The sequence below is a fragment of the Schistocerca serialis genome, chromosome 6 (genome assembly GCF_023864345.2).
Source record: "Schistocerca serialis cubense isolate TAMUIC-IGC-003099 chromosome 6, iqSchSeri2.2, whole genome shotgun sequence".
NCBI lineage: Eukaryota > Metazoa > Arthropoda > Insecta > Orthoptera > Acrididae > Schistocerca > Schistocerca serialis.
In genome coordinates, this window is record NC_064643.1 from 563,314,952 (window position 1) to 563,333,189 (window position 18,238).

Below are 18,238 nucleotides of genomic sequence, written 5' to 3' on the forward strand. Positions count from 1 at the left end.
GATGGGGAGGTTCCCTTGTGAGTACCTCTTGTGTCTCTGCACATCACTGAGGAAAGTAGTATGGAGTTCAGATGTCTTGGTACACTGAATACAATCCACGTGGGTCACTATTAGTTGTTGAACCTGCACAAAACCGAAAGATATGGACTATATGATGCAGTCACCTCAACATGTTCCTAGGCATCAGCCATGACTCTTCCTTTCCCTTACAGAATCCTATATCATTATTTTGACGATTAAGATAGTATACTGATTCTGCTTTATATGATTTATTTGACAGCAACCTTGTTTACGAGATAATTTACTCCTATTATAACCAGATTATGGTTTGTACTAGTGCGTGTGAGCACTATCAATTCTTTCAAGTTTAATGATGTTATAGAGTTAGATAAATTTACCACACATTTCTTGTACAAGGTACTTCCAAATATGTGCCAAATTTATTAAAGCCTGCTGGTGGGTTATGAAAGGAGAATACTGAGGCACATTTGTATGTGACACCAGAATAAGATAAGAATATTAATAAATTAAAATGAAACTAGGATACTATAAACAATGAATGTCTCTGATAGGCTCAATAATTTGGATCGCTGACTATGTGTGATGGTAGAGCCAAAGATACTGTACAACGCTGGGCTGTACAGTCATATAGGGAGCTGTCTATGAGGGAAAGACGATGGAGTCGGCAGTTTTTGTGATGTGCTCTGTGACGCCACCAAGAGATAGATTAATTTACGTATGTCAATATTGTTGAACATTGAAGCAGAAGTCTTCATGCTAATAAGGTGAAGATTTAAATATTTATGATTTCCGTTTTTGCCAGCACGTTAGTATAGATGAGTTGGCAGATAATTTATAATTGTTGAGTAACCCCGGAGTGTATGAAAACGATTTTGAGAAAAAGACTAGTTAGATATTCCATTTTTGTAATGCTTTTAAGATTTTTTAACACAGCTATGTGTAATTTGGTGATTTCCATTTCTGTTGGATTAATGAAGTTAGATAATACTTGCTGTTTAAATCTCACTGTTTGTGAATCATTTGTGAGTAATGTAACTTCAATTGTCAGATGTTTTTGAAAAGCCAAACTTAACTTGGAATATATTTTTTATAAAAAAACTGAGAGTTAGTGATTCACCATAATCAATACCACCTCCCAGTCCAGATCATATATTTTTTAAAGAAGTTGAATTTTCTTAAATGTTCTCGTTTATCAGCCAAATGAATTTCATGTGCATTTCAAGTATTATGGCCAGCATTGCACATTGCTGAGCCATTCATATTTTTGTGAGAGACCAGAATATATCCCATTACTCCATTGCAGCTTTAGAGGTAAGACAATTCAATTTATTTGTTATGTGCACAGGGACCAAAATTGTCAGTTTTGAACAGGGCCAGATGATTCAGTTCCTACAGGGCTGAATATATTTTGCAGTGACTGTATTTCTTTATTAGTATTGGGAGTTGCACTGCTCAATCGATTCGTGAAGTTTTGCTAACAATAACACAGAGTAAGCACACCACTTGCACATACAACAAGCAACACGACAATTCGAGTTCAGTTCTCATTCCACAGTTCAGACATTCATTCAACGTAACTGTAAAGTTTTCTCTTTAATTTTGTAAAAGAAAATTACAACATGTAAACTTTAATTTGTTTGATTTTAAGATATGTTCACAGACACTATTACAAAAGATGCATTTATATTTTTTCTGTATCAACACATGATAAATCCCATGTCATTGTATATAATAAAATGGATGATCAATAATAATAATAATAATAATAATAGTAACTCCACTTTCATCATTTGGTTCTGGGCTAAGCAAACTGATGTGACCTGATGTGACATCCAGTGTGAATACAATCTGAAGTTAATGTGACGTGATGAGATAGTCTAGTGTGAACTGGCTTTTATATTACAAAACTTAGCAGTTGTTGATAAAATATGAATGGCTGTTTGGAGTCTATCTCGCTATCAGACTCACAACTTGAGTATCAACAATGGCTAACATCGCAGAGTAATTGCCTTTGTTGCACTCATAAGAATAAGCACTTCATTTATATGTCCATTTCATATTTTTGAAAACATTACAGAATATAGGAGACTGTCCGATTGTGCATTTTATTCCAGCATTAATACATGATTGTTTGCCAAAATCGTGACACTGTGGGATGGCAACCTTTGAATAATACCTTTTGGTGAAGGCCTGTTCATAATAGCCATATTGTAACATCTTGTCAATGCATTCCACAATGCATATCAAATGGCTACATTCCCATATGCTATCAACGGAACGTTACATCATGCCACACCACCGTCAGGGTTTCTTGGGCAGAAAGTTTTGATGGTCTCCTCATCTGCCAACCTCTGAAGTTATCCGATTTTCACCGTGCCCAGTCTTTTATGGTAGTGACTTCCCTGTTTTGTATCTTCTTAATCTTTATTTTATGATTTTGCTTTTTTCTAAAGGCAAACTGCAAATGTTCCATGATGATGTAGCAACAGGCAGTCATATAGCTGTCATCGCGCCATTAGCTGATCGCTTACTATGTGTCAACTGAGTCTGCTTGCTGTCTGCGAGAAGTGCTGACATGTGGTTGGTTACTACTTGCCACAGCGCGCAGACGTTCTATGGTTTTTGAGTGGTAATTTTTAGACTATTCCTTTGTTCACAACTTTAGCAGATTCTTGCTCTTGGCGTTTGTAAACGAATTATTTCCTCCAGTTTATATTAATTGTATTTTCATGTTTTCTTGTGATTCCGTTAATGTGGAACCGCTCTACAGAAATAGAGTGCACTGAATGTAGGAGATGGCTGAACACAATTATTTCACAGTAAGAACATGGAAATAAGCCACAAGCCTCTCACACAGCAAGACTTTCGACAGTGGTGACCCCGGCGCCGTTTATAGTCAATAACACGATTTACAAGGCTCAAGAGCATCACATTCAATAACAGAAATATGTCAGAGACTGATGCACCCGGAATCTCAAGACTGGCAGTACAGCTACCACTGTTCTGGCATCGTAACTGCGTGTTGCTGTTCTGACAGATTGAAGTGAGCTTCCTTTATGCTGGTGTGACGTTTTGTTCCATTAAGTTTGCTTTAATATTTGTCAACTTCATCATTGATATGCTGCCGAAGTGCAAGACATTATAAATTCATCAGCCGGCACAAGACTGAAACTCAAGACAGAATTAATGTGGCAAGTATTGGTGTCACAAGAAGAGAGAGTGTGACAAGTAGTAACACAAGAAGATATTGGAGACAAGAGACTGTCGCAGTACCTCCGTCACTTGAGGAGTCAAGTCGACGCATGCACAGTTCCGGACACACTTATTTATACCTTGTGGTGCATTAGATTGCTTGGCTCAGGTAAAAATTGTCATTACCTCACAATTGGATATGCTGCTCGACGCTATAGCCGATCTGTCCGACTGTATACAAGACACGTCTGTGCATACCTCCTGCTCTGACCTGGCAACGACGTGTAACAGTACTTCGATGGGAACCAGACCCAAGTATGACAGTCTACTGAATGAAACTGAGGCACTGAACAAAAAGATGAATGACAGGCTCTAGAGCAAGATCGGCACCTTCAGTAAACAGATGAGTCAGAACGCTAGACAACAGTCCCGGTAAAGGTCGCAGAGTTTCTCTTCATCAAATGCATCCTTCTCTGACGACTCGTAGTCAGCGAGTACACTTTGGTATCACCAGCGATCTGGAAACCAGGCACGCAAATGTAATCTGCCATGCAAGCCCTGAAGCCATAAACGTCAGGCATAGGTAGATGCCTCTATATGTCTATTCACAATGGATTGCAAGTCAGGGTGAAAGTTTTTGATATACACTCCTGGAAATTGAAATAAGAACACCGTGAATTCATTGTCCCAGGAAGGGGAAACTTTATTGACACATTCCTGGGGTCAGATACATCACATGATCACACTGACAGAACCACAGGCACATAGACACAGGCAACAGAGCATGCACAATGTCGGCACTAGTACAGTGTATATCCACCTTTTGCAGCAATGCAGGCTGCTATTCTCCCATGGAGACGATCGTAGAGATGCTGGATGTAGTCCTGTGGAACGGCTTGCCATGCCATTTCCACCTGGCGCCTCAGTTGGACCAGCGTTCGTGCTGGACGTGCAGACCGCGTGAGACGACGCTTCATCCAGTCCCAAACATGCTCAATGGGGGACAGATCCGGAGATCTTGCTGGCCAGGGTAGTTCACTTACACCTTCTAGAGCACGTTGGGTGGCACGGGATACATGCGGACGTGCATTGTCCTGTTGGAACAGCAAGTTCTCTTACCGATCTAGGAATGGTAGAACGATGGGTTCGATGACGGTTTGGATGTACCGTGCACTATTCAGTGTCCCCTCGACGATCACCAGTGGTGTACGGCCAGTGTAGAGATCGCTCCCCACACCATGATGCCGGGTGTTGGCCCTGTGTGCCTCGGTCGTATGCAGTCCTGATTGTGGCGCTCACCTGCTCGGCGCCAAACACGCATACGACCATCATTGGCACCAAGGCAGAAGCGACTCTCATCGCTGAAGACGACACGTCTCCATTCGTCCCTCCATTCACGCCTGTCGCGACACCACTGGAGGCGGGCTGCACGATGTTGGGGCGTGAGCGGAAGACGGCCTAACGGTGTGCGGGACCGTAGCCCAGCTTCATGGAGACGGTTGCGAATGGTCCTCGCCGATATCCCAGGAGCAACAGTGTCCCTAATTTGCTGGGAAGTGGCGGTGCGGTCCCCTACGGCACTGCGTAGGATCCTACGGTCTTGGCGTGCATCCGTGCGTCGCTGCGGTCCGGTCCCAGGTCGACGGGCACGTGCACCTTCCGCCGACCACTGGCGACAACATCGATGTACTGTGGAGACCTCACGCCCCACGTGTTGAGCAATTCGGCGGTACGTCCACCCGGCCTCCCGCATGCCCACTATACGCCATCGCTCAAAGTCCGTCAACTGCACATACGGTTCACGTCCACGCTGTCGCTGCATGCTACCAGTGTTAAAGACTGCGATGGAGCTCCGTATGCCACGGCAAACTGGCTGACACTGACGGCGGCGGTGCACAAATGCTGCGCAGCTAGCGCCATTCGACGGCCAACACCGCCGTTCCTGGTGTGTCCGCTGTGCCGTGCGTGTGATCATTGCTTGTACAGCCCTCTCGCAGTGTCCGGAGCAAGTATGGTGGGTCTGACACACCGGTGTCAATGTGTTCTTTTTTCCATTTCCAGGAGTGTATATGGGGCCTGGTCTCAGTATTCTGCCACGGGCAAGCTACACAAGTACTGTCTGGCCACCACATTTCGACTGTCGGATTCTAACAGCACATATGGCACACAGCACTTGGAACTGGAATTGGGACAGAAGTGTGCTTTGGTATGGAAATTCGTAATTGCAGATATGACAGAGAGCCTCTCGTCAGCGCATACCTCTTGGTGCATTACCACCTGATTCCTGACGTAATAAATACTTGGCTACTGGAATCGTCACTGGGCTGTCAATCACTGGGTTCTGCCATCACACTGCTGCATACAATGCTAAGGTGACCAGGCTACAGGAAACGGGTATGCCAAACTGCTCAACCAGTTCCTTGCTCTCATGACGCCTCCAGGGATTCTGCAACATGCACATTATGTTATGATACTGTGCACTAAATTAATACGACTGCAGGACCTCCAATTTCATGTGGGCCCACATAATTTGCTCTCGATTGGTAGAATCTCTAAGTCAGAGTTTGACACTGTGTTAACCAAGTTCACCAGCCATCTGTCTAAAGGGCCTTGGTCATCACATTTGCACTTAGTCCCAAAAAGGAACAGTACGTGGCACCTATGTGGTGACTTCTGACGGCCATTATGACACCTTTTGGTTTTTTCAAAAGCTTATTAAAGATATTTGGCCTGAGAAATGCTGTGCAAATAAGGCAATGGTTCATTGATTAAGTGTTGCAAGGATTATTATATTGTTTCACCGACCTTGATGACATATCCGTTATCTCAGCAACTCTAGAGGAACATGAGTGGCATTTCATTGGTGGTCTAGAGCGCTCTGATGCATACATTACTGTTTTGAATGTCTCTAAGCATGCGTTTGGACAACTGAAGATAACGCTTTTGACCACCTTATTTCGTCGGCGGAATCACTTCCTCTGCCAAAGAAAGAATGCCATTTTGAATATTCGTCGCCCAGAAACAGCCAAAGAATTCTGCAGATTCCTTGGAGGGCTCAGTTTCTACCACTGCCATCTGCTACATGTGGCAGAACTTCAAGAATCACTTACAGCATCTCTGGACGGTCCGAAAATAAACGGCAGGGGCCTGTGCAGTGGTCATGGGCAATGATAGACGCCTTTGAGGCCGCCAAGAAGAGTCATGCTTCTCGCTCATCCCGCTTTGCATGCATCCCTCACACTAGTGGCTGACACTAGCCAGGTAGCCATTGTCATAGCATTGCAACAGTGTGCTAATGAGGCCTGGCAGCCCCTCACTTTTTCTCTCGGAGATTGTCTCCAGCTCAGCAACAATGGAGCGCTTATGGCTGGGAATTTTTGGCAATCTCACATTCGTGAAATATTTTTGTCCACAGCTGGAGGCAAGGGATTCACAATCTACAAGGACCTCAAACCTTCGTCTTCCGCCAGAACAATGACAAATGCTGTCTGGGACAGTTCAGTCAAAGGCAGTTCAGTAGGCTGGAATTTAGTGCTCAATTTTTCCCTAGCATGAAATATATCTCAGGACTGAACAATGTAGTGACAGACTGTCGCTCGTCAGCGTAATCATGGAGACAGTTGATCGCCTGGCTCAAGCACAGTATTCCAACCAAAAATTCCCAGATTGCCTGAACAATACTACAGCAGGCCTGCAGCTCATGCTCACTGATGTACCAGAGGCAAACACTAAGGTGTCTAGCGATACTTCCAACGGAAAAACTCGCCCATTCGTTCTGACAGAGCTGCATGAACAAGTATATCGTAGCTTCCACAATTTATGTCATCCTGGAGTAACGGCGACGACAAAGCTCATGTCTAATCGTTTCATATGACCTGGCATACAAAAGGATTTCCGTCAATGGTCTCATGCGCGAGTGAATTGTCAATGCAGCGAAGTTTCATGTCATGTTCATGTACCAGTAGGCATATTACCAGACACAACAGAGAGGTTCGTCCAGATACACATTGATGTTGAGATCCATTCCACCATCAGAAGCTCAGCAATGTTTGCTAACCATTGTTGATATGTTCACGCGCTGGAGGGAAGCTGTTTCTACTGATAATATCTCCCCCGAGCCGCTAGCTGCTGCATTTATGTTCAACTGGGTCGCTCGCTTTGGATGTCCACTGCATAGGACAACAGACAGAGGGTGCCAATTCGAGTCCGGTTTGTTTGCACAACTTAGCAAGTTCTGAGATGTGTCAAATCATGCAACAACCGTTTATCATCCAGACAGCAATGGCATATTCGAGCAGTGGCACCAGTCCCTCAAAAAGCCACCTTCACGTGTCAGCAGATAACCACCTCCTGCGACCCTAGAGACGCAAGTACAACTTCAGACGCGGTCTGGACGCCGGATGCACTTCCAGTCAGAATTCTGGGACGGAAGCTGAAGCAACTAACGAAGATGGTCCGCTTACCTGGGGGGGGGGGGGGGGGCTGTGTGGCGACAGGAGATCGCGCAGCTGTCATCGTGCGATCAGATGATCGCTTGCTAGGAGGACTGACATGTAATTACTCCCTGCCGCAGGGCGTGAACGTTACGATGTTTTCGAGTGATATTTTTTAGATATTCCGTTGTTGACTACTTTCAGAGATTCTAATCTTAGCGTCTGCCAACGAATTGTTTATTTTCGTGTTTTCTAGTGGTTCCTGTAATGTGGAAGCACTCTAACTACAGAAATAAACCGGATTGAATGTACGAGCCGCCTGAAGGCAGTTCTTCACTTATCAGGATATGAAATTAAGCCATAAGCCTTGCACACAGCAAGACTTGCGACAACGTCTTGGAAATTTTTTCCATTCAGCAGTCTTCCATAAGCGGGGTCAAATAACTGAAAGAGACAAATCATTAAGGTTCTACAATAATAGAATAGGACTCATACCTATTCTGTGCATAAACAAGAACATAAGTTGATGAAGCGAGTTTCATTAAATAATATTTTTAAGCGAGTAAGTCAGCTCCGATGAAGGAGAATAATATATTTGTTTAAAACTAGTTATGCAAAAAAGGTAATGGAGAATGTAAACAGGCTCTATTTCCCTTATAAGTACTGTTTGGTGTATTTATATGAATATGATTTCTTTACCAAATAAATATCGACTTTTTGAAATGTTATTTCACTTCTCAGTACGTTACCACAAAATTGATCAACAGTATACGCTATGAAGTTTGCTAACGCCATAATAAAATTTTTCGTTGTTCATCAATTCCGGCACGAAACTACGACACGTATGATAACTCATAACCTCACTTTCACAGTTCCGTACTGGGCTAAGCGAACTGACACGTGACTGTCAAAATACACCCTGACCTGACGGTCAGTGGGAATTGCTCTCAATTTGTTCACAAATCACAGTTCATGACAAAAAGAAATGAAATCGAAATAGACTGAAATTCGTTACTTCTTGTCTTTGGGAAAAAAAAACCAACAGATATGTGTTCTCTTCGCAGTCAATGGTCTTTGATGACCGCGAATGTTTTGAATTTGAAACATCGCTCTATCTTGTGGCTTGTATCATTCGTGAAGCGTTAATGTGCATGACGAATGGCTAATATAAAAGTTGCTGTTAAAGTGCGACCTTTAATAGATCGCGAAAAGAAGGCCGGTGAAAATGTGTGTTGGAAAGTCACGGGCAATAACATCGCTCAAATTGACCCTTCTTCTGGAACTGTGTTGCGTGAGGGATACACCTTTGGTAAGTGTAATATAAACAGGCAAAGACTGACTTCGACCCACTGAATTTATAAGTGCAAAATTAGTCATTTTCTAAGTCTTGCACATGTTGTGCTCGTTTAATAGCAAGCCCTGTCACTGTGGAAATCAGTCTTAGGCCTACCTGTTAATGATTCATGGTGGGAACTTATGTTAATGTTTCATTAACTGGAGTTAAAAAGACAGTAGAATGAATGGCTGTAAACGGTTATGAATGGAAAATTTCACATTCAGACAGCCCTGAGTGGTCCTATTTGTTTTATTTTCTTAATGTTCAGTTGCAAATGGAATTTTATGGTAGTTCTGCTGTTTGGGATCTTACTGCCTGATATAAACGATTGCTTAAAGGCGTATGTTGTCAGAGTTTTTATGCTGTGTGTACGTATTTCACTCCTTGCCTCTTCACTAGCATTTATACGTTGTTGAACTCAATAGCGCAACGCAATAGGATCTTCTGCCACACTAAGAACCTTTACACATACAATTCCCGTTTCACTGATTACTAAGACACGCTGCAGATATCCGTAGTAGTAGTAGTAGTAGTAGTAGTAGTAGTTTGCGTCCCCCCCCCCCCCCCCCTCCTCCCCCAAGTGATTAAGTGCTGCAGCATACGCAACGAAGTTCCACGGTTAGAAGTTAGAAGCACACCTAAAAGGCGGTAGGCCTCAACAGTAGACACACAACCTGGAAATAGTCTGCGGTGAATTTTTAGTAATTTTAATTGAATTATTAGGGCATTACAGAAGCATCCGATTCCACCAGTCTGTTGTGACCCATAACGTCATCAATATGACGGAATCGGCTACTTTCAGCGTTTACAAAATGACAATAACGTCACTACACACACGCTAACGAACACAAACAAAAATTAAAGCAATACCATAACCTCTCAGTCCAAAAACAAAATGAAACCAACGGGACAGCCGCGGAAAATTGGGGGCGGCTGGTGTTTGGGCAGGGACAAGCGAAATATACAACAGTAAAACACCACCGCACCGTCCCAAAACAAATAATATAAAAAAAATTAATTTGCAGCGCTCCACCACACCAACAAAACCACAGGAATCTGACACTTCTTTGATCTGTATAGCTCAACTGCAGCTACCAGTACCAAATATCAGCACCTACAAACTAAAAAGTGGAATTGGAGATTTCCCTTGACCTATATAGCTCAACTGCAGCTATTGATCCAAAAATCCAAGACAGACATCATCATCCATCTCAGGATGTAATGATACTCTGAACTTCGCTATCATATCCATACCTAACAAAACAGCAATAAAAAAATTAGACTTCTTTCTACACAAAAAATACCAAACCAATCAGACCTAACAGAAATGCCAAACAAATAAACCTTAATAGCTCACCAAAAAAACTTCCACAAGCCACGTTGCTGCACCAACATCCTAAACTGAAAACCACATTAGCACGATGACAACTCAAATGAGGTCAAGACAACATGTTAATCTCACCAAGTCCACATCCATTACCAGAGGGCACCATCAGATACAACATGTCATCTACAAAAACAACCACCTCAAAAATTCCGTGCCATAGTGGCCTCCCACACCAAAACACCATTACGTCACGGGTCAAAGCAGATGGGTGGATTCAGATGCTCCCATTGACCCACAACGTGGAAGTGTTTTCAGTAAGTTATTAAGGATTTTTTTTTTTGTTTTATTTGTGTTTGGCGTTTTTGTTAGGTCCGATTGGTTTGGGGTTTTTTGTGCGGAAAGAAGTCAAATTTTCTGACAGGAGATTTTCTAAGAGCTAGTATCCACAAGTATGTAGCATTGTACAAACACTGCAATAATAATTGGACAGATTATACAGGGCATAATTATACAAAACATAGAAGCATCATTATACTAAACATAAACATACAAAGTTACGTAGTGATACAGTAGGTCATCTCAAAGAATTTTTGAATATGGTAAAACGAATGATCCAATAGCCACTGTACTATTTAATTTAAAAAAAAAAAATTAGATCCGTAGACCAAATATAGATTGGTAATCGTTGGAAATTTTGAGTGGGTTCACGTTGTGAGAATTTCCAGTTCTTGCTAACCTGTGCCGTGGTAGATCTAAATTAGCCTTTTGCACATACCTGATTGATATGTTCCCCCCCAGTGTGGTTTGGAGTTGATGTAAATGCCTGTAAGTTTTATTGACCTATTCTCTATTTCATTAGATATTCCAATTAGGAGTTGTGTTTTATTGGGATTATGGAGGAGTTTATTAGCTACAAATCAGTCCAAGGCTGTATCAAGAATGTCTTTTGTTAAATCCTGTTCAGATCTGAGGTTCTCCAAAGTGCTGTAAGTAGTGCTGTATCATCTGTGTAACATATGACTGGATGAGTTACGTTATTAGGCAAATCATTGATTGCTGCAATGAAGAAGAAAGGTCCAAAAATAGATGTTTGTGGAACACCTGTGCTGATCTCCATGAAGGAGGAATTCATTTTTTTGACTGAGACAAGCTGTTTTCTGCTGCTTAAATAAGAATGCATCATGGCTAATGTGCTCCCATGCACCCGATAAATCTCCAGCTGCCTTACTAGTATGTCAACAAGAATGCGGAAATACGGAAGCGTCCGATCCCGCCCGTCTGCTTTGACCCATGATGTCACAAACGTGGCGGAAACGACCATATACCATGATTCCAATATGGCGCATATAAAGTCGTTACGTACACATTATGAGGACTAAAATACATCAAAGAACAAACACACACACATTCCACAAAAACCCTAATGACACTAACGGGACAAGCGCGGGAAATAGGATGTTTTTGGGTGGGGACAAACAAAATATAAACATAACCCCCATACAAAACCACACAAAACGACGAAAAAAAACCGACATCATAAAACTCGGCAAATGCCACTAAACACAATATTATCTGGAATCGGACACTTCCCTTGACCTATATAGCTCAAAAACCTCTCCCGTTACCAATATTAACATTCTCAGCCACACATTGGGATCGAACACTTCCTTTGACCTGTTATCCTTAAGACACCTCCACATACAGCCATCCATGGTCCGAGACGCCGGAACTTTAAGTAAGCCTCATTTCTTCTCGACATACTGAACGCTTCACGACTTCATCTAAAAATCCGAACAGTTGAAGAAATTTTATTAGAGACAACGCACTGTCCCCCATCATAGCCGACAACCGAAAACTGTTGACCCTGTCAGTCATATCCATACCTACAAAAGCCATAAACAAAGCAATTTACCAAAATTCACACACGACACCACACTCGCAAACTAAACGAAAAACATCACCTAACACACCACCAGAGAGCACCACCGATCGCATCAAAATGACACCTACAAACACGCCACTCTCACAAACTAAATTCCGCACCGTCGTGACGTCACACACAACAACAGCCTTACGTCACGGGTCAAAGCTGGCGGGTGGGATCGACCCAAGAATGCAGTCGAATGCTTTGCTTAGGTCACCTAATAGCAGAAGTGGATGTTTTTGTTTTCAAGAGCTGTTTGTTTGATATGTAGTTTCCAAAACGGCTGCTGTTGTTTCCTCCCTTGCCAAAACCAAACTAATTGTTACATAGGAGATTGTGTTTCTCAAAGTAAATAGTTATTTGTGTGTGTTACAGTGCCTCAAATATCTATGAAAATGTTGGCACAGTTGAGACTGTTCTGCAGCTTCGGGGAAGTTGTTTGTACCACATGAGGAGCGGACAGAGATTCAGGACACTCTGTTGCCCTTGGGATGGGAAACTGTCTCTACTGGTGGAAGAATCAGCAATGATCAATGGGATGAGGATGCAAAAGGCAAAGGAAACCACTACATTAAAGACATGTATCCACAGGACATGTGGCCTGTAATTGAAAAAGTGTCATGATCATCTCTCCATTGGCAAGAGATTCTGGAATAGTCCCCCATTCGAATCTCCAGGAGGGGACTGTGAGAAAAAGATTGAATAATCAATGAAAGGATAACATTCTACAAGTTGGGGCTTGAAATGTCAGAAGCTTGAACATGGTAGGGAAGCCATAAAACCTGAAAAGGAAAGTGCAAATCCTCAATCTAGATATAGTAGGTGTTAGTGAGGTGAAATGGAATGAAGACAAGGTTTTCTGGTCAAATGACTATAGGGCAATATCAAAAGCAGCAGAAAATGGTATAATGACAGTAGAATTTGTTATGAATGGGAAGGTAGGGCTTGAGAGTGTGTTACTGTGAACAGTTCAGCAATGGGGTTGCTCTTACCAGAATCAGCAGCTAACCAAAGTTGAAACGATGGCTTAGGTATATGTGCTGATGATGAAGAGGTAGAAAAAGTGTATAAGGATACTGAAAGGGGAAGGAATGCATTTGCAGGGGAAGGAGTAGAAGAAAAGTTTACAGACGAATATGGGTTTGGGACAAGAAATGAGAGAGAAGAAAGACTAAGTTCTGTAATAAATTTCAGTTAATAATAGCAACTACTCTGTTCAAGAGTCACTAGAGGAGGAGGTATACTTGGAAAAGCCCGGGCAATACCTGAAGATTTCAGTTAAATTACATCATGGTCAGATAGATATTCTGAAATCAGATACAGGATTGTAAGACATACCCAGGAGCAGATATAGTCTCAGATCACAATGTAGTAGTGATGATGAGTAGGCTGAAGTTTGAGATTAGCCAGGAAGAATCAGTATGCCAAGAAGTGGAATACAGAGAAGTACTAAGGAAGGATGAGATACGCTTGAAGGTAAGGCTGTAGATACAGCAATAAGGAATAGTTCAGTAGGCAGTACAGTTCAAGAGGAATGGACATCTGTAAAAAGGGCAGTCATAGAAGTTGGACAGAAAAACATAGATATGAGGAAGTTAACTGCAAAGAAACATGGGTAGCAGAAGAAATTCTTCAATTGATTGATGAAAGAAGTACAAAAATGTTCAGGGAAATTCAGGAAACAGAAATACAAGTCACTGAGGAATTAAATAAATAGGAATTGCAGGGAAGCTAAGAGGAAATGGCCGCATGAAAAATGTGAGGAAATCGGAAAAGAAATGATTGTTGGAAGGACTGGCTCAGTATACAGGAAAGTAAAAAAAATCTTCATTAAAATTAAAAGTAATGGTGCAACATTAAGAGTGCAACAGGGATGCCATTGTTAAATACAGAGGAGAGAGTAGATAGGTGGAAAGATTACATTGAAGTTTTCTATGAGTGGGAAGATTTGTCTGATGTGATGTGACAGAAGAAGTAACAGGAGTCGATTTAGACGAGGTAGGGGATCCAGTATTAGAATCAGAATTTAAGAGAGCTTTGGAGTACTTAAGATCAAATAAGGCAGAAGGAGTAGATAACATTCTATCAGAATTCCTGAAATCATTGGGGGAAGTGGCAGCAAAATGACTATGTTGATTAGTGTGTAGAATGTATGAGTCCATGCCGACGTACCATCTGACTTTTGGAAAAATATCATCCGCACAATTCCGAAGACTGCAGAAACTGATGAGCATGAGAATTATCACACAATCAGTTTAACAGCTCATGCATCGAAGTTACTTACAAGAAAGGTACACAGAAGAATGGAAAAGAAAATTGATGATGTGTTAGATTATGATCAGTTTGGCTTTAGGAAAAGTGAAGGCATAAAGGCATCAGAGACGCAATTTTGACATAGCGGTTGATAATGGAAGCAAGACTTAAGAACAATCAAGACACGTTCATTGTATTTATCAACCTGGAAAAAGTGTTCAGCAATTGTAAAATGGTGCAAGACATTCAAAATTCTGAGAAAAATAGAGGTAAGATATATGGTGTGACAAATAATATACAATATGTACAAGAGCCAAGAGGGAATATTAAGAGTGGACAACCAAGAACAAAGTGCTCGGATTAAAAAGGGTGTAAGACAGAGCCGTGTAGTCGTTTGTCACTCCTGTTGAATCTGTACAACGAAGAAGCAATGATGGAAATAAAAGAAACTCAAGGTGAAAGGATATCAGTGATAAGATTTACTAATGACATTGCTATTCTGAAAGAATGTGGGAATTACGTGATCTGCTGAATAAAGTGAACAGTCTTATGAATATAGAATACGGATCGAGAGCAAATTGAAGAAGGTTGAAAGAAATGAGAAGTAGCAGAAATGAGAACAGCGGAAAACTGAATATCAGAATTAATGGTCACAAAGTAGGTGAAGTTAGTTTATTCTGCTATCTAGGCAGCAAAATAACCAGTGATGGACGGAGCAAGGAGGACATCAAAAGCAGACTACTCCCGGCGAAAAGGGCATACCTGGCTGAGAGAAGTCTAATAGTATCAAACATAGGCCTTAATCTGAGGAAGAAATTTCTGAGAATGTGTGTTTGGAGCACAGCATTGTATGGTAGTGAAACATGGACTAGGGGGAAACTGGAACAGAAGAGAATCAAATCATCTGAGAAATGGTGCTACAGGCGAATGTTGAAAATTAGGTGGACTGATAAGGTAAGGAGTGAGGAGGTCCTGTGCAGAATCAGAGAGGAAAGGAATATGTCGAAAACACTGACAAGCAGAAGGGAGAGAATGATAGGACATATGTTAAGACATCAGGGATTGACTTGCATGGTACTAGAGGGAGCTGTAGATGGTAAAAACTGTAGAGGAAGACAAAGGGTGGAAAACATCCAGCAAAATTTTGAGGATTTAGGTTGCAAGTGCTACTCAAAGATAAAGAGGTTGGCACAGGAGAGAAATTTGTGGCGGGCTGCATCAGACCAGTCAGAAGCCTGATGACTCAAAAAAGATTACGTTTACACATTTATCCATTTTCTTTCACATACTAGGAGTGAGCATCTGAGCTAGAGTCCCTTTTTTGTCACACAAGCTTTTACATTTTAGATTGTGTTTTGGAAAATGTCTTGTGTTATTTGAAAATAATTTAGCTGCGACATATGCATAGCATCTTGTTAAGATACTTACGGCTGATGTTACTGAATTTGCTGTCATGACCTTAGCACATTCTCATGAGTTGGTGTATTTAATACTTGAATGACCTTTACACGTTACAGAATGTTCATCATTTTAATATATTTGATTTTTACTGTAGATTTGACCGTGACTGGAAAATGTGGGGAAGAAAAACGAGTAGTGGGATTTATTAAGAGGATGAATGCAGTGGGGAAAACAGTGGAGAAGTCTCATTTCCCATTCTTGGATCTGTAAAATAGTTGGTTGGGAGAGAGGAGCAGGGAACAGGAAAGAGCAATCTGTACCCTTCAGGCACAGTTGTAAGACATGAGCAAAAGGTTAGTGTGGTTGTAGGTGTGGCTGTGAGGGGGGGGGGGGGGGGGGTGTTTGGGAAATGGCAGCTGCGAGGAAGGCTGGAAGGGGTAGTAGTGCATGGTGTGACACTCAGAGTTGGGTCATTCTCAGTAATTGGGCATGCTTTGTAAAGTTCTTTATTTTTTAAAGTTTGGTAATAATTATGTTTTCCTCCCCCCATGAACCATGGACCTTGCCGTTGGTGGGGAGGCTTGCGTGCCTCAGCGATATAGATGGCCGTACCGTAGGTGCAACCACAACGGAGGGGTATCTGTTGAGAGGCAAGACAAACGTGTGGTTCCTGAAGAGGAGCAGCAGCCTTTTCAGTAGTTGCAGGGACAACAGTCTGGATATTGACTGATCTGGCCTTTTAACATTAACCAAAACGGCCTTGCTGTGCTGGTACTGTGAATGGCTGAAAGCAAGGGGAAACTACAGCAGTGATTTTTCCCGAGGCCATATAGCTTTACCATATGGTTAAATGATGATGGCGTCCTCTTGGGTAAAATATTCCGGAGGTAAAATAGTCCCTCATCGGATCTCCGGCCGGGGATTACTCGAGAGGACGTCATTATCAGGAGAAAGAAAACTGGCGTTATACGGATCGGAGCGTGGAATGTCAGATTCCTTAATCTGGCAGGTAGGGTAGAAAATTTAAAAAGGGAAATAGATAGGTTAAAGTAAGATATAGTGGGAATTAGCGAAGTTCCGTGGCAGGAGGAACAAGACTACTGGTCAGGTGAATACAGGGTTATAAATACAAAATCAAATAGGGGTAATGCAGGAGTAGGTTTAATAATTAATAAAAAAAACAGGAGTGCGGGTAAGCTACTACCAACAGCATAGTGAACGCATTATTGTGGCCAAGATAGACACGAAGCCCATGCCTACTACAGTAGTACAAGTTTATATGCCAACTAGCTCTGCAGATGATGAAGAAATGTATAGGAGATAAAAGAAATTATTTAGGTAGTGAAGGGAGACGAAAATTTGATAGTCATGGGTGACTGGAATTCGAGAGTAGGAAAAGGGAGAGAAGGAAACATAGTAGGTGAATGTGGATTGGGGATAAGAAATGAAAGAGGAAGCCGCCTGGTAGAATTTTTTTTTAATCATAGTTAACACTTGGTTCATGAATCATAAAAGAAGGTTGTATACATGGAAGAATCCTGGAGATACTAGAAGGTATCAGATAGATTATATAATGGTAAGACAGAGATTCAGGTACCAGGTTTTAAATTGTAATACATTTCCAGGGGCAGATGTGGACTCTGACCACAATCTATTGATTATGAACTGTAGATTAAAACTGAGGAAACTGCAAAAAAGGTGGGAATTTAAGGTGATGGGACCTGGATAATCTGACTAAACCAGAGGTTGTACAGAGTTTCAGGGAGAGCATGAGGGAACAATTGTCAGGAATGGGGGAATGAAATACAGTAGAGGAAGAATGGATGGCTCTGAGGGATGAAGTAGTGAAGGCAGCAGAGGATGAAGTAGGTAAAAAGATGAGGGCTAGTTGAAATCCTTGAGTGACAGAATATATATTGAATTTAATTGATGAAAGGAGAAAAAATATGATTGACAGGAAGTGCAAAATGGCTAAGCAGGGATGGCTAGAGGACAAATGTAAGGATGTAGAGGCTTATCTCACTAGGGGTAAGATACAATTATGAAAGGGGAAAATACAAAAATGCAGTAAATGAAGCAGGCAAAAAAGAATTCAAACGTCTCAAAAATGAGATCGACAGGAATTGCAAAATAGCTAAGCAGGGATGGCTAGTGGACAAATGTAAGGATATAGAGGCGCATATCACTAGATGCAAGACAGATATTGCCTACAGGAAAATTAAAGAGACCTTTCGAGAAATGAGAACCACTTGCATGAATATCAAGAGCTCAGATGGAAACCTAGTTCTAAGCAAAGACGGGAAAGCAGAAAGGTGGAAGAGTATATAGTGGGTCTATACAAGGACGATGTT

At 41.8% G+C, this 18,238-nt stretch overlaps 1 protein-coding gene across 1 annotated transcript in view; it reads left to right on the top strand.

The window, feature by feature from the left end:
• The first annotated feature begins 8,735 nt into the window (after nt 1–8,735).
• LOC126484423 (uncharacterized) overlaps nt 8,736–18,238 on the top strand; it is a 251,771-nt gene continuing 242,268 nt past the window's right edge. The window contains exon 1 of the mRNA XM_050107937.1: nt 8,736–8,955. Within this exon, the coding sequence (XP_049963894.1) occupies nt 8,805–8,955 (151 nt within the window). The 5' untranslated portion in view covers nt 8,736–8,804. The remainder of the gene's footprint in view (nt 8,956–18,238) is intronic.